Below are 17,345 nucleotides of genomic sequence, written 5' to 3'. Positions count from 1 at the left end.
AATTCACACACTTATCAAGAGAGCCTCCCTGGTCATCCCTACTGCCTCTGATTTGGCGGACTCATTCAACACAAATGCTTCATTTGTAAATTATGAGTGTGCCCCTGGCTATCTAATAAAATAACACAAATTCTGCCATCTGGTTTGCTTAATATTTCAGAATTTGAAACCAAATACTGAAGTAGTATTTTACTGGGTGACTAACTTTAACTTGAGTCATGTTCTATTAAGGTATCTTCTAGTCAAGTATGACAATTGGGTACTTTTTCCACCACTGGGGACGTCAGACCACTAATGTTAATCTTGTATTACCTGCTTGACTGTTGTATCTGCGATAAACAGTCATTGTTTGTATCAGGTGTATAAAAGGTGTGGATTTATGCCTGTCTGTGTGCATAAGTGCACATGAATGAGCCTTTGAGTGTTTCAATTACTCAGAAGTTAGAGGAACAATACATCTTTGCCACTAACAAGCCATGATTATAGGACATAGACTGATGTTGTATTTGTGTTAATTGCAAACACAGTTGTCATTTATCACACCAACAAACTGCCCTCCCTCTCCCCACATTAGGACAATGTGGATACAATCAGCACATATGGAGTCCTCTGATTACAGTCATCATATTCCAGTCTGCATTTGTCCAAGTTTCAATATGTTAGCCTAAAAGATGAACACATTGTATCTTGAATTTCAGCATATTTAGAGCCACGGGTAACACAGGATTTCAGTTCAATCCTAGTGAAAGAGCCTATAAGCCTATAAATCCTGTGTCTAATTGTGAAAGGTTCATACTTTGCCATTTGGAGATTGTTGAGACCCTGGCTGGCCTGAGGCACAGGCAGCACTTCTAGGGCAGGACCCCAGATTGTTTTCAGTTCACAACAACAACACCGATGTCTGTCTCAGGCAGGGGTTGAAACAAAATGATTTTCAAATAGTTTAATTCTGAACAGAACCATTATTTTTTTAGTTCAGTTCCACTGTTCCGACCAGAGAAACTAAGTTCTGAACTGGTTCGAACCCCCAAAAAGTACCAGTTTATATGGTTCCTTTTTAAACCTCTGAAATATAGCCCACCTTTTTTTTTTTTACATTTAGCTCAACATTAAATTACTTCACCAATCAGTGCAGATATAGCAGCTTGCTGTGGAGCAGGTAATAGTTTTAATCTTTATCGGAAAGTCATTAAGGACAAATTGTATTATGCAGTGAAAGCATGGTTTAATCATAATAAAGGAGAAACACACACTGTGCTGCCAGTCGCAAGATGCACAAGATGCACTCTGGGTGAGAGAGGATGAAGGAAGCTTGCCTTGAAGCACTGGGCATCTTGTTACGACATGCATTATGTGAATTAGGCTCACACAATTATACCTACGGAGGAGCGGCATCCATGGAGGAACTTTCAAAGTCTTTGAACTTCCGAGTTGGTATAATGTTGGACCAGAGTAAACTTTAGCTAGCAGCAGTAGAATTAAAAACACGTTTGATCTTTTTGTAGTTAATAAATGCAATGTGAAAAGTGATAACTATAGTATCCTTAACTAGCCATGAAAAATTAATTCCACTCTTCTCTAATTAAACATCTCTCCCTAATTGATGAATCACGCTTGTAACATCGTAAATAGGCTACAGTGACCAATGCTTCAGAGGGGCAGGTAGCCTACCACACACACACACACACACACACACACACACACACACACACACACACACACACACACACACACACACACACACACACACACACACACACAGCGACATTGTTGATGTCGCTGACATTATTGCTGTAATAGATATTTTTATTCTGATACCTGTTATTTTTGTACTTTACTCCTTATTTTATTCTATTGAATGAACGGTTGTTGTAATACGTTTCTGAGTGACAGAGTGAGGGCTTTGCATAGGCGCTTTGGAAAAAAATGCCTGGAATGTAAAGTAAAGTTATTAACCGGTTCCTATGCTTTTAAAATAATGGGTCAGTTTTGGAACAGTATCGGTCACTTTTGTTTTCGTTTTGTGTTCTGTTCCTCAAATAATTGTGTTATTTTCTGTTTTTATGAACCAGTTCCAACCCTTTGTCTCAAAGTCTCAAATAACTTGGACATCCCCTGAAGTTGTTCTTAGTCTGAGGTATAGAACTATTAGATATGTGTGTGTTCGTGTGTCTCTTTCTGTCCATGTAAGTGTGTACATGAAGTACAGCACTTTTAGGTGTTTGTGTCTCACTGTGTTACATTTACATTACATTTAAGTCATTTAGCAGACGCTCTTATCCAGAGCGACTTACAAATTGGTGCATTCACCTTATGACATCCAGTGGAACAGTCACTTTACAATAGTGCATCTAAATCTTAAAGGGGGGAATACTTATCCTATCCTAGGTATTCCTTAAAGAGGTGGGGTTTCAGGTGTCTCCGGAAGGTGGTGATTGACTCCGCTGTCCTGGCGTCGTGAGGGAGTTTGTTCCACCATTGGGGGGCCAGAGCAGCGAACAGCTTTGACTGGGCTGAGTGGGAGCTGTTATTCCTCAGTGGTAGGGAGGCGAGCAGGCCAGAGGTGGATGAACGCAGTGCCCTTGTTTGGGTGTAGGGCCTGATCAGAGCCTGGAGGTACTGAGGTGCCGTTCCCCTCACAGCTCCGTAGGCAAGCACCATGGTCTTGTAGCGGATGCGAGCTTCAACTGGAAGCCAGTGGAGAGAACGGAGGAGCGGGGTGACGTGAGAGAACTTGGGAAGGTTGAACACCAGACGGGCTGTGGCGTTCTGGATGAGTTGAAGGGGTTTAATGGCACAGGCAGGGAGCCCAGCCAACAGCGAGTTGCAGTAATCCAGACGGGAGATGACAAGTGCCTGGATTAGGACCTGCGCCGCTTCCTGTGTGAGGCAGGGTCGTACTCTGCGGATGTTGTAGAGCATGAACCTACAGGAACGGGCCACCGCCTTGATGTTGGTTGAGAACGACAGGGTGTTGTCCAGGATCACACCAAGGTTCTTAGCGCTCTGGGAGGAGGACACAATGGAGTTGTCAACCGTGATGGCGAGATCATGGAACGGGCAGTCCTTCCCCGGGAGGAAGAGCAGCTCCGTCTTGCCGAGGTTCAGCTTGAGGTGGTGATCCGTCGTCCACACTGATATGTCTGCCAGACATGCAGAGATGCGATTCGCCACCTGGTCATCAGAAGGGGGAAAGTTTGTGTAGGAAGTATACTGTACTTTCAATAAGTACATGGTTCTACAACTATGAGTCATAAATTTGCTCATATCAGACTGATATATATATTGTGTGTGTGTGTTTATGTATACTGTACTTTCAATAAGTACATGGTTCTACAACTATGAGTCATAAATTTGCTCATATCAGACTGATATATATATTGTGTGTGTGTGTTTATGTATACTGTACACACACACACGCACACACAAGCAGATTTGGAGGCCCTACGCATTTGCCAGTCTGAGGCCCCAACTCATGTTTATTTATCATAATCATGGCTACTGGACGAAGAGCTGTTCGGAGACGTGTCTTTTAAGTGAACAAAGCAGAATGAATAGTCTACCAGAAAATACTTGAAATGCCCTTTACTAATAAAGGTCTTTGTATCACAACATAAAAACTGGGTGGGCAATCATTTTGGCTCGAGGGCCAAAACCAGGAATTCAAAATTCAACGTAGGGCGGCACAGATTTGCGGGCCAGAAAAAGAGCAGTTATTTTAAAATATGTAGGGCCATTATCATTTCTACATTTTTTTCTACCTGGTTTTAGACATTCAAGCTAGGAACTGATGTGGAAATTCTGGGCCAATACCCGTGGCTTTAAAAGTGTGAGAAAACATCAGGGAAGATTGTCAGGTAATAATTATGTGTAGAAAAAAATATATGCAGTGTTTTAAATAGCAGTTTTATCACCATCCCTTCTATGGGTCCTGCATGGCCTGTGAGCGTCATAGAGAGAGCGCTAATAGTCCCAACTGTTCGAAAAGTAGAGCCAATTTCAGAGGAAGAAAACCGATCAGAGGTTACCCACGAGCTGAGGAAGGTCTTGAGCGGAGGAGGAAGGCAAGATAACAAAATTATGTATTATTAAACAAAATTATGCCAAGTTAACGAGGCCCCTGAGGATATGAGGGCTCAGGCAATTGTCAAGTTGCCTAATTGTAAGAATGCATTGCACACACATTAGCTGTGATTGATTGACAGGCCGTCACACGGTACAGACTGGTTTCCCAGTGCGGCACTGACAGGCCCTGGAACAGAACAGCTAATAATAGCTTTCTGATAAATGTGTGGCGCTTTGGAACACTACTTCTGGCAGGCCATATTATATTTCATCACCTGTTCATACCTTACAGTATGGCTATATTCAGTGAGAAACTATGTCAACCAGCTCTCATAACGATACAGAGACCGGTCTGACAGGCTCCTACAGTGCCTTGCAAAAGTATTCACCCCCCTTGGCATTTTTCCGATTTTGTTGCATTACAACCTGGAATTAAAATGGATTTGGGGGGGGGGGGGTTGTATCATTTGATTTACACAACATGCCTACCACTTTGAAGATGCTAAATATGTTTTATTGTGAAACAAACAAGAAATAAGACAAAAAAAACAAACTTGAGCTTGCATAACTATTCACCCTGCCAAAGTCAATACTTCGTAGAGACACCTTTTACAGCAATTACAGCTGCAAGTCTCTTGGGGTATGTCTCTTAAAGTTAGCTTTTACTAGGCCATTCCAAGACATTAAAATATTTTCCCTTAAACCACTCAAGTGTTGCTTTAGCAGTATGCTTAGGTTCATTGTCCTGCTGGAAGTTGAACCTCCGTCCCAGTCTCAAATCTGGAAGACTGAAACAGGTTTCCCTCAAGAATTTCCCTGTATTTAGCGCCATCCATCATTCCTTCAACCAGTTTCCCAGTCCCTGCCAATGAAAAACATCCCCACAGAATGATGCTGCCACCACCATGCTTCACAGTGGGGATGGTGTTCTCGGGTGATGAGGGGGTGTTGGGTTTGCCCCATACATAGCGTTTTCCTTGATGGCTATAAAGCTCAATTTTAGTCCCATCTGACCAGAGTACCTTCTTCCATATGTTTGGGGAGTCTCTCACAGCCTTTTGGTGAACACCAAACTTGTATGCTTGCCTCTTTCTAAGCAATTGATTTTTTCTCGCCACTCTTCCGCAAATCCCAGCTCTGTGGAGTGAACGGCTTAAAGTGGCCCTATGGACAGATACTTAAATCTCCGCTGTGGAGCTTTGCAGCTCCTTCAGGGTTATCTTTGGTCTCTTTGTTGCCGCTCTGATTAATACCCTCCTTGCCTGGTCCCTGAGTTTTGGTGGGCGGCCCTCTCTTGGCAGGTTTGTTGTGGTGCCATATTCTTTCCATTTTTCAATAATGGATTTAATGGTGCTCTGTGGGATGTTCAAAGTTTCATTTTTTTATTATAACCCAACCCTAATCTGTACTGCTCCACAACTTTGTCCCTGACCTGTTTGGAGAGCTCCTTGGTCTTCATGGTGCCGCTTGCTTGTTGGTGCCCCTTGCGTAATGGTGTTACAAACTCTGGGGCCTTCAGAACAGGTTTATATATACTGAGATCATGTGACAGATCATGTGACACTTAGATTGCAGACAGGTGGACTTTGTTTAACTAATTATGTGACTTCTGAAGGTAATTGGTTGAACCAGATCTTATTTAGGGGCTTCATAGCAAAGGGGTGAATACATATGCACCCACCACTTTTCCGTTTTTTAAAAGTTTATTTTTAAACAAGTATTTTTTTTAAATTTTCACTTCACCAATTTGGACTATTTTATGCATGTCCATTACATAAAATCCAAATAAAAATCCATTTAAATTACAGTTTGTAATGCAACAAAATAGGAAAAATGCCAAGAGGGATGAATACTTTTGTAACACACTGTAAACTTAGCCTGGTCTCAGATCTGGTTGTGTTCTTGCCAACTCCATTGCCGTCATTGTCAATCCGATCATGTTTTGCATGACAATGAGTGACAAGGAGTTGGCATGATGGCACAAAACGACTGACACTCAGGCTATCCTAAACTCATTGTCATCTAGAAGTATGTCCTTATATCACCGCCAAACGGGACCAGTCTGTTCCATGTCTACATAGCTGTCGTTATTGTCCCTGCCGATTAGTATTTGACTGCAGTAAATGCCATTCCACCTAATGTATAGTCAAAGAGGACTCCTGATATATTCAATGGCTTTGTTGAGACTGTCAGTGCATGCAGAATTTGGAGCGCATGATATCCAGAGCCATTTAAAATAATGTATTTGAACTGGGACTGAAATTTGCACTTATATATTGAGCAGTTATCAGTAATATGCTGGAGAGACATTTTATATGACATGCATACATTTCTCGGAAGTCATATTCACACTATGATCTTCCTTTCTTTCAGTCACTGACCAATTAAGGCAAAGGAGTTGGTTGTGTTCTTTGTGTTTTCATGACCAATTACTGAAGTGATGTATTCAACCATATAAAACAGAACATACTGTACTGCTGGTGTTATTGTACACTGTGGTGGATAGATATAGGTTATTGGAGATGCATCTGAAAAATGTATGTCCATGTCACTAATAGATGATTGACTGTTTGAAAACACAATCAAGCCCGACTCATGTATGGAAAATTATTCATCATACATATTATACTGTGCAAATGATATCAAAACAAAGAAGGGGAACATGATTTACAAACGTACACATGCTTTATGGAACAGCAGTGCAGCGAGACACACAAATTCAATTTAGCTCATTATACAGCAGCTAATTCTCTGTCGTTCTATTAGCTGTAATGATTGTGGTTGTGTACCATAGACTAAAGTCACGTTTAGACTCTAGGCTGGCCGGTTTTTGATTGTGTACTTAACTAGACATTTTATCCACTGTGTTTTATGCTGTAGCCACAAGTAGGCTATATGCTGCTGATTATGTTTGTGCATTGATGGTGTGCTTGGTCTCACTCTTTGTTAATGACTAAATAGATACTGGGGGATCTGTTTAAAGAAAAAGAGATCATTAGAAATGTTGCATTTCTGCAATTGTTCAACAGACGCTCACTTACTAATGGTGCCCAACTCAAACAGGAAAGGGAATTGAATAAGAATTCCTTAACTCCAATAAATCTCCCAGAAACAGCTCTGTTGCAGAACAAAAATAAAATGGCTTCCAGCAACTTGGCAACTTTATAGGCTTAATTTCAAATGGAAAACATCTACCCATGAAAATGTGGTTGTTTATTTTACAATCAATTGCACTACAAAATCATTAGTCTTTGTCAGTTTACAACAGACCTAAACATAGAAGGTTTACATACATCATTTTCGGGGTATTAAACAAAGTTTTCCAAAAATCTTTCTAGTCTTTCTGAAGTTTAGTTTAATAATTTGACCATTTCAAAAAACAAGCACACATAAAACTAGAAAAAGCCATACATGCACATGAGTGAAAGCATACATAAAGTCTGGGACTTATTTCCATTGATAAAGCATGGAGGATAACACACAATAAAGTCTGGGACTTATTTCCATTGATAAAGCATGGAGGATAACACACAATAAAGTCTGGGACTTATTTCCATTGATAAAGCATGGAGGATAACACACAATAAAGTCTGGGACTTATTTCCATTGATAAAGCATGGAGGATAACACACAATAAAGTCTGGGACTTATTTCCATTGATAAAGCATGGAGGATAACACACAATAAAGTCTGGGACTTATTGCCATTGATAAAGCATGGAGGATAACACACAATAAAGTCTGGGACTTATTTCCATTGATAAAGCATGGAGGATAACACACAATAAAGTCTGGGACTTATTTCCATTGTGGTCCTCTTGAGACAAGATGGCTAGGCAAGATCAAACACGGCTGGACACAGTATGACTGCGAGATAAGAAAACAAAGAAGAAGAACATCTATTCCATCATTGCAGTTACATCATAGGGGTCATTCATATGTGCACAGAAGACATCAAACAGTTGGCTTGTATTTTGTTAGGTTACATCAACATTGGACAATGTCTGTGAACACACACCTTCTATTTTGTAACTGCTTCTTTCACCACTTCTCTGGCATCATAAAAGCACCAAACAGCTGAAGATGATCAGGTGATTTTTGAAAACAATCACAGGTAGTAAATGCAGTCTACACTATACAATTAAAAAGTTTGCAGGTGTTAACTGGTGGTGTTAGATTAGATTTAGACATTTATTCACAAAAAGGTAGGAAACTAATCAACCTCAAGTACCCCCAAAAGCACACATTTTGTTGTAACCCTGGACAAGCACACCTGATTCAACTTGATAACTAATCATTAAGCCCTCAATTAGTTGAATCAGGTGAGTTTGTCTGGTGCTACAACAAATATGTATGTGCTGTTGTGGGTACTCGAGAACAGGAGTTGGGAAACACTGCTCTGCGCAAATATTGATATAATAATTATCATATCGAAGTAAACTTGGAGTCACGTAATGACATGTGTGGTCCCCCCCACTACAACTCTTTGGGAAAGCATGCAGTTTATTATGCTACAGATTAAATAAATAATGAAGTTCACAGGGTGGTGAAAGTGCAAGGTGATGAGCTTGATGCTCCTTTCCAATAAATATCGAGGGTTTTCTTCTGGTGACATGTTAATCAAGGCCTGGCTGCCGTTTGACAAATATAAATACGATAGCGCTGTTAGCTAGAAAACCATCAGTAGAGTTGAAAATGTGCTGGAAACTCATTTAACTTGTATTTTGTCTTGGGTACATTTAACCGCAAAATATATTTTATGTGCACCACACGATCACGCGCACACAGCCTTTTATCTGCATCATGTCAATCAAGTACATTTGATGGAAACACCATCAGAGTGGGAAATTCGCCTATTGTTTTTATGTGGATTTGAACATATTGGCATGAATACTGTCGGAAATCTAACTAATGTTGTTCATTCCTATGTTGTCTGCCAGAGGTGTTACAACCGTGATATATCTCTGTGACACCCAGCGCCAGCCCACATCACAAACAGGCTGCCTTCATCCACCCCAGTATTTAGCGTGTATTTCCACACATACACTCTTAGAAGAAAGAGCACCAAAAGGGTTCTTCGGCAGTACCCCATAGGAAAACCCTTTTTTGTTACGGGTTCTACATGGAACCAAAAAGGTTTCTTCAAAGGGTTCTCTTATGGGGACAGCCAAAGAACCCTTTCAGGTTCTAAAGCGTGTCTCTAGTTACTTACTTCCCCATACCTGGAGAATATGAAAACCGTGTGTTCTATTTGGAGTCGGAGATGCTTCTGAAGCTCATGTAGAGCGAGCTGACCACTGTGGCCTCATAGTTAATGGAGTCTTTCCCGTTGGAAGGCCTTCGGCACAGCACCGTCAGTTTATTGGGCAGCTGGCCGTTGAAGAGCAGGTAGATGCAGGGATTGGCGCAGCTGTTCAGACTTGCCAACAGCATCAGGATGGTGAACGTTGCGGCTGCAATGACAACACAAGGATAAATTACGCACATTTACTGCGACCTACGCCTCGATCACACCGACAGTGTCATTGCGTTTTGGTATGCCAGAAGTACATTAATTTCCAATGGAACGCAGCGTTTGCCTTGCAGCATTGCGTTGCAGACAGTGGGGGCTGCTGAGGGTGGATGTTCGTAAGTCGCTCTGGATAAGAACGTCTGCTAAATGACTTAAATGTAAATGTAAATGTAAATAATAATTGCTGGAAATGGTAGCAGAAGGTGAATTTTGAACTTTTTGTTGCACACATATCCAGATTATGCTGGGCACCATTTTGTCCAATGATGCTGTAAGAGACTAGCCTAAATCAGAGGGTGTGTACCTGTGGCATGAGGTGGTTGGAGTTGTCAACAAAGCAGCATGACATAAATATGATGTCATGTTTTCAAACTACCAGTAGATTATTTGAGAAGACATATCAAGAAATATGTGCATTTGAACAACAGCATGAATACACCTATTTCACTTTTGCATGTCAAAAACCAAATGACCACTGCTGCCACTGTTTTGAACAGATTAGATCATAGGCTACTATTTACAACGAGCAGCCAGCTCATGTCACGAACAAATGAGTGCACCAGGGAGAACATAACATGCATGCAGATGCAATAAGTGGAAACCCATTATCGAACTGGGAAAACACATTATCTAACTGGGGATAGCTAGCTAACATAGGGTGTGTTTGTAAAGTGCGCTCAGAGACCGATCTTGGCATTAGTAAATTCAGAGAGTTCAAATCAAATTTGATTTGTCACATACACATGGTTAGCAGATGTTAATGCGAGTGTAGCGAAATGCTTGTGCTTCTAGTTCCGACAATGCAGTGATAACCAACAAGTAATCTAACTAACAGATTAGATCATAGGCTACTATTTACAACGAGCAGAGAGATTGTAAGATTGTCCAATCATAAATTCTGAACACACAACACCCGCTGAATATTATTATTATTATTTATTTTTTTAACCTTTATTTAACTAAGCAAGTAGGTTAAGAACAAATTCTTATTTTCAATGACGGCCTAGGAACTGCCTGTCCAGGGGCAGAACGACAGATTTGTACCTTGTCAGCTCTGGGATTGCAACCTTCCGGTTACTAGTCCAACGCTCTAACCACTAGGCTACCCTGCCGTGAATATGACCAGTGTCAGTAAACATTGGCAGCAGCACAGTTCCAGTCACTAACACTCTAGATAACATGAAAACAGTCTAACCAGCTCTGCTTGGGCGAATAAAATGGTCAGAGTGAGGTTTCTCTCATTTGTGTCTGGAAGTAGCTAGCAAACTATCTAACTTTAGCTTGGGCACTTGACTGCCGTTGTGAGGTCAGAACGCTCGCATCAAGCTTACTCCTCTGCCTGAACGTCCAGTGTGCGCTCTGTATGCTCCGAGAACAAAATTCACTGAATTCATGAACGGACAATCTGACTGCACTCAGCACACTCTGACACTCCAGAGTGAATTTACAAACGCACCCTTAGTCAGATATTAGTTTAGAAAGACTTGAAATTGGCATGAGAGTGAACTGTTAACCAGCTAGCAAGCTACTGATCAAAGGAAGATAGCCTAACTGGTTCATTTGACCCAAAAATCATCCAAACTATTTATCAAAATTACTGTAGCTGGCTAAATATTTTCTTCATCCTTTGTGATTGATACACCCAATTTTGGTCTGTTTTTGTCCACACAAGTCACCCTGTCACCTACCTTGATGGACAATACAATTGGCCAAGCTTGTTTGTCCTACCAGATCCAAAATGAGAAGATTCTAGCTAGTGTATCCCTCTGTCCTTCGACCTTTCGTGGATGTTGTTGTCTAGTTTATCAGGTCCCAGGCACCCATGACTGTTATGATTATTTATTAACAAGTTAATTACAATTTGCATTAGCAGCATCTATACCTGATAGAGCAGATCAAGCGTCTTTTTCAAAACCAACCACTTTTGCATGGGAAAACACATAATTCTATTAATAACTACACATGCTGAATTACATTACTTTTGTTTTGAGACTACTTTGCTGGCGTACAGAGCGGGCACCTGGTTCATGCAGTCAACTTTAAGCAGGTGCAAAACAAACCTACACGTGCGACCGGGCGAGGTTAATCAAACCCAAACCCCCTCAACATTCAGCATGGCCTATGCGCCCACGGAGGCGGTGCTGATGCAGGCTGCTTGCAGTCGCAGATGAGCATAGTAACTGAACAGCTTGTTCTGAACAATCTATTTTTGAAACAGGAAAATGTACACATCTGCCCCACTTTTATGAGCGTTTAAAACACAATCCATGATTGATATAATATATAGGCTTATTTATTTTTGATACAAATAATTACTATATAAAATATCTATATTGTTTTATCACAAGTGGGGCGCCAGCCCTAACGCCCTATTGACAGTCATATTTGGGGACTTTATTATACATTTATAATAAGATTGATATCCGTGTTCTTACTTTCTGTTGGCGCGTCCTTGTCCCACACAGACCAAAGCTGGACCGTGAAGAACGGAGTCCAGCAGATGATGTAGGCAAGTACGATAACCACTGTCATCTTCACAGTTTTGATTCGTGCTTTGGACACACCAGCCACGCTGCTGGTTCTGGAGGGCAGCTGAAAGGCAACCCCGCTACCCCCATCCTGGTGCGTCTTTAAGTAAAGGTTATTCTGGATGGCTCGACAGATTCGCACCTGGCACACCACCACGGTCAAAATGGGCAAGACAAAGATAACCATCGTGGTCCAGGTGATGTAAGTCTTCAAGCCCCAGGGCTGGATAAAGTCCGCCCAGCAGTCGAACACCCCGGGCGCCACCTGGACCCGCGAGAAGATGAAGATCTGAGGCAGGCCTCCCACGAGGGATATCGCCCAGGCGATGCAAACAGGGATGTTCCAGCGCTTGCGCCTCCTCTGAAATTTGACCATAGGGTTGCAGATAGCCTGGTAGCGGTCAATGGTCATCACTACGATCATGTAGGTGGACGCAAACATGCCTACGACCTGCAGATATTTCACCAAGCGGCACACCAGGTCCGGTCCGATGAATCTGTCCGTAATGTCCCACATGAGCTGCGGGCACACCTGGAAAAACGCCACAACCAGGTCTGCAACGCAAAGGTGGAACACCAAGACACGCATCTTGGATACCTGTTTGCGCCGCTTCCAAAGAACCAGTAGTAGACCCGTGTTCAGGATAGCGGCACTGACGAAGATGACGCTGAGCAGCGCGATCTCTACTTTGGCCAGGTTCTCATCCCGGGGCATGTCCGCAACCTCCATCATCAGACTGAAGTTACTGAAACTGGCATTAAACGGGTACATGGTTCAGGTTTGGAGAGCGAAGAGGCGGGTGCCAGCAACTTTACGCACGAGCGGTCTTCTGCAGAGAAACAAGACACAAATTGATACACTGACTAACAGAGATACTTTGATATGCTATTAAACTAATGTTTGATATACCTACCATATCTGTTCTAAAACTACTGAGTTAGTAAGATGCGTTTTAGGCTAATTTAACTTTCAAAATTACAATGCATCAATGCTTAAATACTGACATCATGTCCGAGAATTTTAGATAACCTAAATCTCCAAAATAACTATTAGCCCAATGAGTTCAACCCATCAAAAAACATAGGGCCATAGGCTAAAGAAATTTAGGCTTATAACTTAAACAAAGACAACTTAACTGATATTCAGTTTGATTGCAGTGCGCAGGAGAAGTTGGGGAGGGGTCGACATGAGCTGCAACCCAGTAGTCTATTGATGAGGTGTTGCATCTGTTGCTCTGGGTTTTATATTATTTGCGTGGGAGCAGGGTGGAGCTATCCTTCAGCTCCAGATGTTCGCGCGCACAGCGACTTCCACCTTTCATGATAGAGAGCCCTGTCCACTCTATCGACAAGTCTCAAATATGAAGACGTTTATCAAAACGTCTTATGTAACTGTTGATTTGTTTTTTTAAACAACGCTTTCATTTTGTATTTACAGCTCGGTCATAGGCTAGAGTGCTTCAGGCGGCTAGGCTGTCTGTATAGGCTAGCGGATGTTTACATTGGACCGCGCGAGGTATACTGTTTACATAGGCACCAAGTGTTTATAAGTTGTCTCAGCCATTCAAGAGTTTCCCTTTCCATGAAGAGCTCAATCAAAGACTGTACAGTTTGAGAAACTCTGTGGCTCCATGTTTATACAGAATCATTCCAGTCATTATGTATTAGCTTCCTGGGATAATGAGAACAGCCCAATTTAGACAGAACCGAGCTTCCTGAAACCTTAACCCCAAATGAGCAGGTTATATAAAAATCTAATAAACAACGGGTTTAAAAAAATGTTTTGATACAATTATCATAATTCATAGGCCTACAGTATGCCTGGCAGTGGGTGGCATTGTTTAACAATTGAATGAATGTAACATTTAAATAATAATAATAATATTTCTATGAGTGCACAATTGGACATCACCCGCCACTTACAGTAACTTTCAAGATGTCGATTATTCCCATTTGACCAGGGTTCAGATCCTGCCCGTGCAAATGCTTTGTGTTACATCCACAAAACGGATCAATGCTGACAATACATGCACTCCTCTAATAACAATGTTTCCTAATACCCTATGACCTATAGTCTCATCCTCCCTATATTGGCTTATCCAGACAGACACATCACAGGGCATGGGACATGTGCCAATGTTCCTGACAGCCTCCAGATGTTCCGAAACAGACAGTGTTGATTCCAGACACACAGTTGACTCCAGCTGGTTACAGATGTTTTCTCTGGAAACACTGGAGGAGAAATGACTCTTACACTTTTGTACTTGGGGGCCCTCTTGCGAGAGGCCTATCACAAATATCATACTTAAGTATTAATGTGCATAACAAATTGGCCAGTGTTGATTTTTGTTGTTGTGTTACATTTCTAGTGTTGATTCAGGAGTTAAATTCACTCTGTAAGAGTGACATTAACACTAAGTGGTGTAAAATAACCATCAGTGTTGATGTTAATAGTTTCAAAAGTGTTATACTGTTCACTGAAAAAAAGTGTACATTTAACACTTTCAGAGTTAAATATACACCATTGATTTTGCTGTATGGAACACACAAAAGATCAAGAGAATTATATCACTAATAACTCTCATTGGGTCCTTAAAGATATTCTGTAGCTCTGACTGATAATAATATGAGAATCTCTCTGACTCCCTCAACATAGTCTCCTGTATCAGGCGTTATGATAGACATCAGCATAGTCACACATCATTGGGTTTTACCCACTAAAGGGGAGGCAAGGGCTAGTTCACTTCCACACAGCCTCCTGGATGTCCAGACTGTGTATGTCTTCCATGGGGATAGAGATATGGAGAAGGTGGGATCAGAGGATCCATGTTGTCAACAGAGAGTAAGTTACCTCTATAATGGGAACAATCTTTGAGTCTAACCAATTGGAGATAAACACTCAATACTGTATTGGAAAGCTAACACATTGCTGTGTTTTGTGCGTCTTACAGTAAACATATTTCCAAACAGGACCTTTACATCACACTGATTACATGGAGGCCACCGGGCACTAACTTGGATTAATCCTGATCAGAGAGACAGACTTTTGAAGTCAGTCCATTTGTTTGACTATATGAGAGAGAGCAAGAAAGAGATATCCATTGATCTGATTGATCCGTCTATGGTCTGGGCCTGGGGGCCGGGTTCTCATGTAGGCTAGAGCATTCAACTCAGGCCTTGAGTAAACTTACAAACTTACAAGAGGTTATTAATAAGCACACAACACAGATGGCAAAATAATCAAACATTGCTTATGTCCCAATGTTTCCGGGTTGCCTCGGAGCACTGGCGTTTCGGACACCCTGCAGTCCCCACAAGGAGGGGTAGACCACGAGCCTGTCAACGATGTCTACATTTGAATTTTATTACATAAACATCGTTTTGACATTAACCCTCAAAGTCATTTATAAACCTTTTTAATTTCCATAAGTACTAGAAAGATGCATGTTTGTTTATTGGGCTTGAGGAATGTAACTGAAAAATTGCCTTTAGGCCTTGAAAAATAACTAATTAAACTGATTAAAAGGAAAAGGGGGATATCGGTAAACATATGCCGTGGTTAAGGCTACGATGGTGCTACTGCAACGATTGGAGGTTACTCAAGTGTTCACAAGTGCATATCAGACCGAGAGCCTAATGCTTCTTACGAGTTTTAGTTTAGAAAACTACCTCTCCGCAGAAGCGACAGTTACAGGGATGGTAAAAACAGCTTGATTTCCATAGCAACATCAGGCAAACAGAAGGGAGTGGTGCTTCAAATACAGCATTTCTGCAACATCTTTAGCCTAATTGAGCCTCTCATTCTCCTTAATCTCCCCCTGACAGAATTCTTCCCCCTTCGCATGAAGTCTATAAATAAAACTCGCTGCCAAAATTCGTCATCTCTCCAATGTCTTTTTCGACTAGTAGTTGTTCTGAAATGTTTATTGCTTGCCAACATTTGACTCCCTCCTCTATGTCTAATATAACACACATACATGAATTATTCATTTAGGTTGCCTATGCTGATGTAACCGATGTGAAATGGCTAGCTAGTTAGCGGTGGTGCGCGCTGTTTCAATCGGGTCACGTCACTCGTTCTGAAGTAGTTGTTCCCCTTGCTCTGCAAGAGCTGGCATTTGTGGCGCGATGTGTAACGATGCTTCGTGGGTGACTGTTGTTGATGTGTGCAGAGGGTCCCTGGTTTGAGCCCAGGTAGGGGCGAGGAGAGGGACAGAAGCTATACTGTTACACTGACGCTAAGTTTGTTCTATAGAAAGTATTTGACTCTGATGTGTGCCACAGAAAGTGTATGACTCTGATGTGTGCCACAGAAAGTATTTGACTCTGATGTGTGCCACAGAAAGTATATTACTCTAGTGAAAAAATTAAGGAAATTAGAAGGGGAGGGAGGATTTCAGCAAGGCCATTTTCTTGCCTGCAGAAATCCCCCCTCCTTCTATCTCGGAACTGCAAGGCCTGGCACACTTCATAACCATTTTGGTAGCTCATGTTGATCAGTAGTGTGTGCCACAGAAAGTATATGACTCTCGACAGGCAAGAAAATGGCCTTTCCGAAATCACCACCCCCCTCCTTCTAATTTCCTTAATTTTGTGGCTAGAGTCAAATACTGTCTGTGCACACATCAGAGTCAAATACTTTCTATAGAACAAACTTCATATCAGGATAGGCAACCAAAATTAATAAGTAATGTATGTGTGTTGTATTAAACAGAGGAGGGAGTCAAATATTGGCAAGCAATAAACATTTCAAAACAACTACAAGTTATAGACTAATAAACTTGAAACAAATAGCCAAACTGAAAATTGCAAACATTACTAGTTTCTCCCCCGTGATCAAACCGCCATTAAAAATAAAATGAATCGAAGCCTAATGTGATCATTGACAGCTGCCTTGAAGGACACAAAAATAAAAAATGCTTTCTGCTACTAAGATCAGTGAAATGTAGGCTAAACTAACAATGGAGTGAAGAGCAGAAATCTCAACTAGCAAGCAAGTCACAGCAATGAAGAATTGAGTGTGTGCATGTTTATGTGAGGGGGGGTTCTGGCAGGGGGAGATTTTCATCACAACACCGGCCTCAACACGTTACAAAAAGAGATTAACTGTATAAGATGTCCTGGGGACAGGAACAGGGTATGGTAATAGGGGCCAGGCACACCGGTTTGAGTGTCAAGAACTGCAACACTGGTGGGTTTTTCATGCTCAACAGTGTCCCGTATGTATCAAGAATGGTCCAC

General features: G+C 41.6%; 1 protein-coding gene across 3 annotated transcripts; it reads right to left on the bottom strand.

Annotated features, from left to right (window-relative positions):
* Window positions 1-7,767: 7,767 nt before the first annotated feature.
* On the bottom strand, window positions 7,768-13,350 carry LOC124004370 (oxytocin receptor-like). Of its 3 annotated transcripts, none has more exons than XM_046313220.1 (4): window positions 13,242-13,350; window positions 12,012-12,934; window positions 9,277-9,517; window positions 7,768-7,931 (listed from the first exon to the last, which is right to left on the bottom strand). In XM_046313220.1, exons 2-3 carry the CDS (start codon window positions 12,874-12,876, stop codon window positions 9,312-9,314), a joined length of 1,071 nt encoding a protein of 356 aa, XP_046169176.1. In that variant the 5' UTR covers window positions 12,877-12,934; window positions 13,242-13,350; the 3' UTR covers window positions 7,768-7,931; window positions 9,277-9,311. The 3 variants fall into 3 exon arrangements, with proteins under 3 accessions (XP_046169176.1, XP_046169177.1, XP_046169175.1); XM_046313221.1 differs by having other exon boundaries at window positions 9,287-9,517; XM_046313219.1 differs by lacking the exon at window positions 7,768-7,931 and having other exon boundaries at window positions 8,608-9,517.
* Window positions 13,351-17,345: the final 3,995 nt, after the last annotated feature.

The sequence above is a fragment of the Oncorhynchus gorbuscha genome, linkage group LG18 (assembly GCF_021184085.1).
Source record: "Oncorhynchus gorbuscha isolate QuinsamMale2020 ecotype Even-year linkage group LG18, OgorEven_v1.0, whole genome shotgun sequence".
NCBI lineage: Eukaryota > Metazoa > Chordata > Actinopteri > Salmoniformes > Salmonidae > Oncorhynchus > Oncorhynchus gorbuscha.
Note: the sequence above shows the minus strand (reverse complement) of the source record. Positions and strands in the feature narration are given on the sequence as shown.

What these genes read in the sequence shown, in the direction of transcription:
- LOC124004370 (XM_046313220.1), bottom strand. Translation starts at nt 12,876, where the DNA reads ATGTACCCGTTTAATGCCAGTTTCAGTAACTTCAGTCTGATGATGGAG. An exon ending in CAAGGACGCGCCAACAGAAA is followed by an intron (nt 9,518 to 12,011) that starts GTAAGAACACGG and finishes TTGTCATTGCAG; the next exon opens with CCGCAACGTTCACCATCCTG.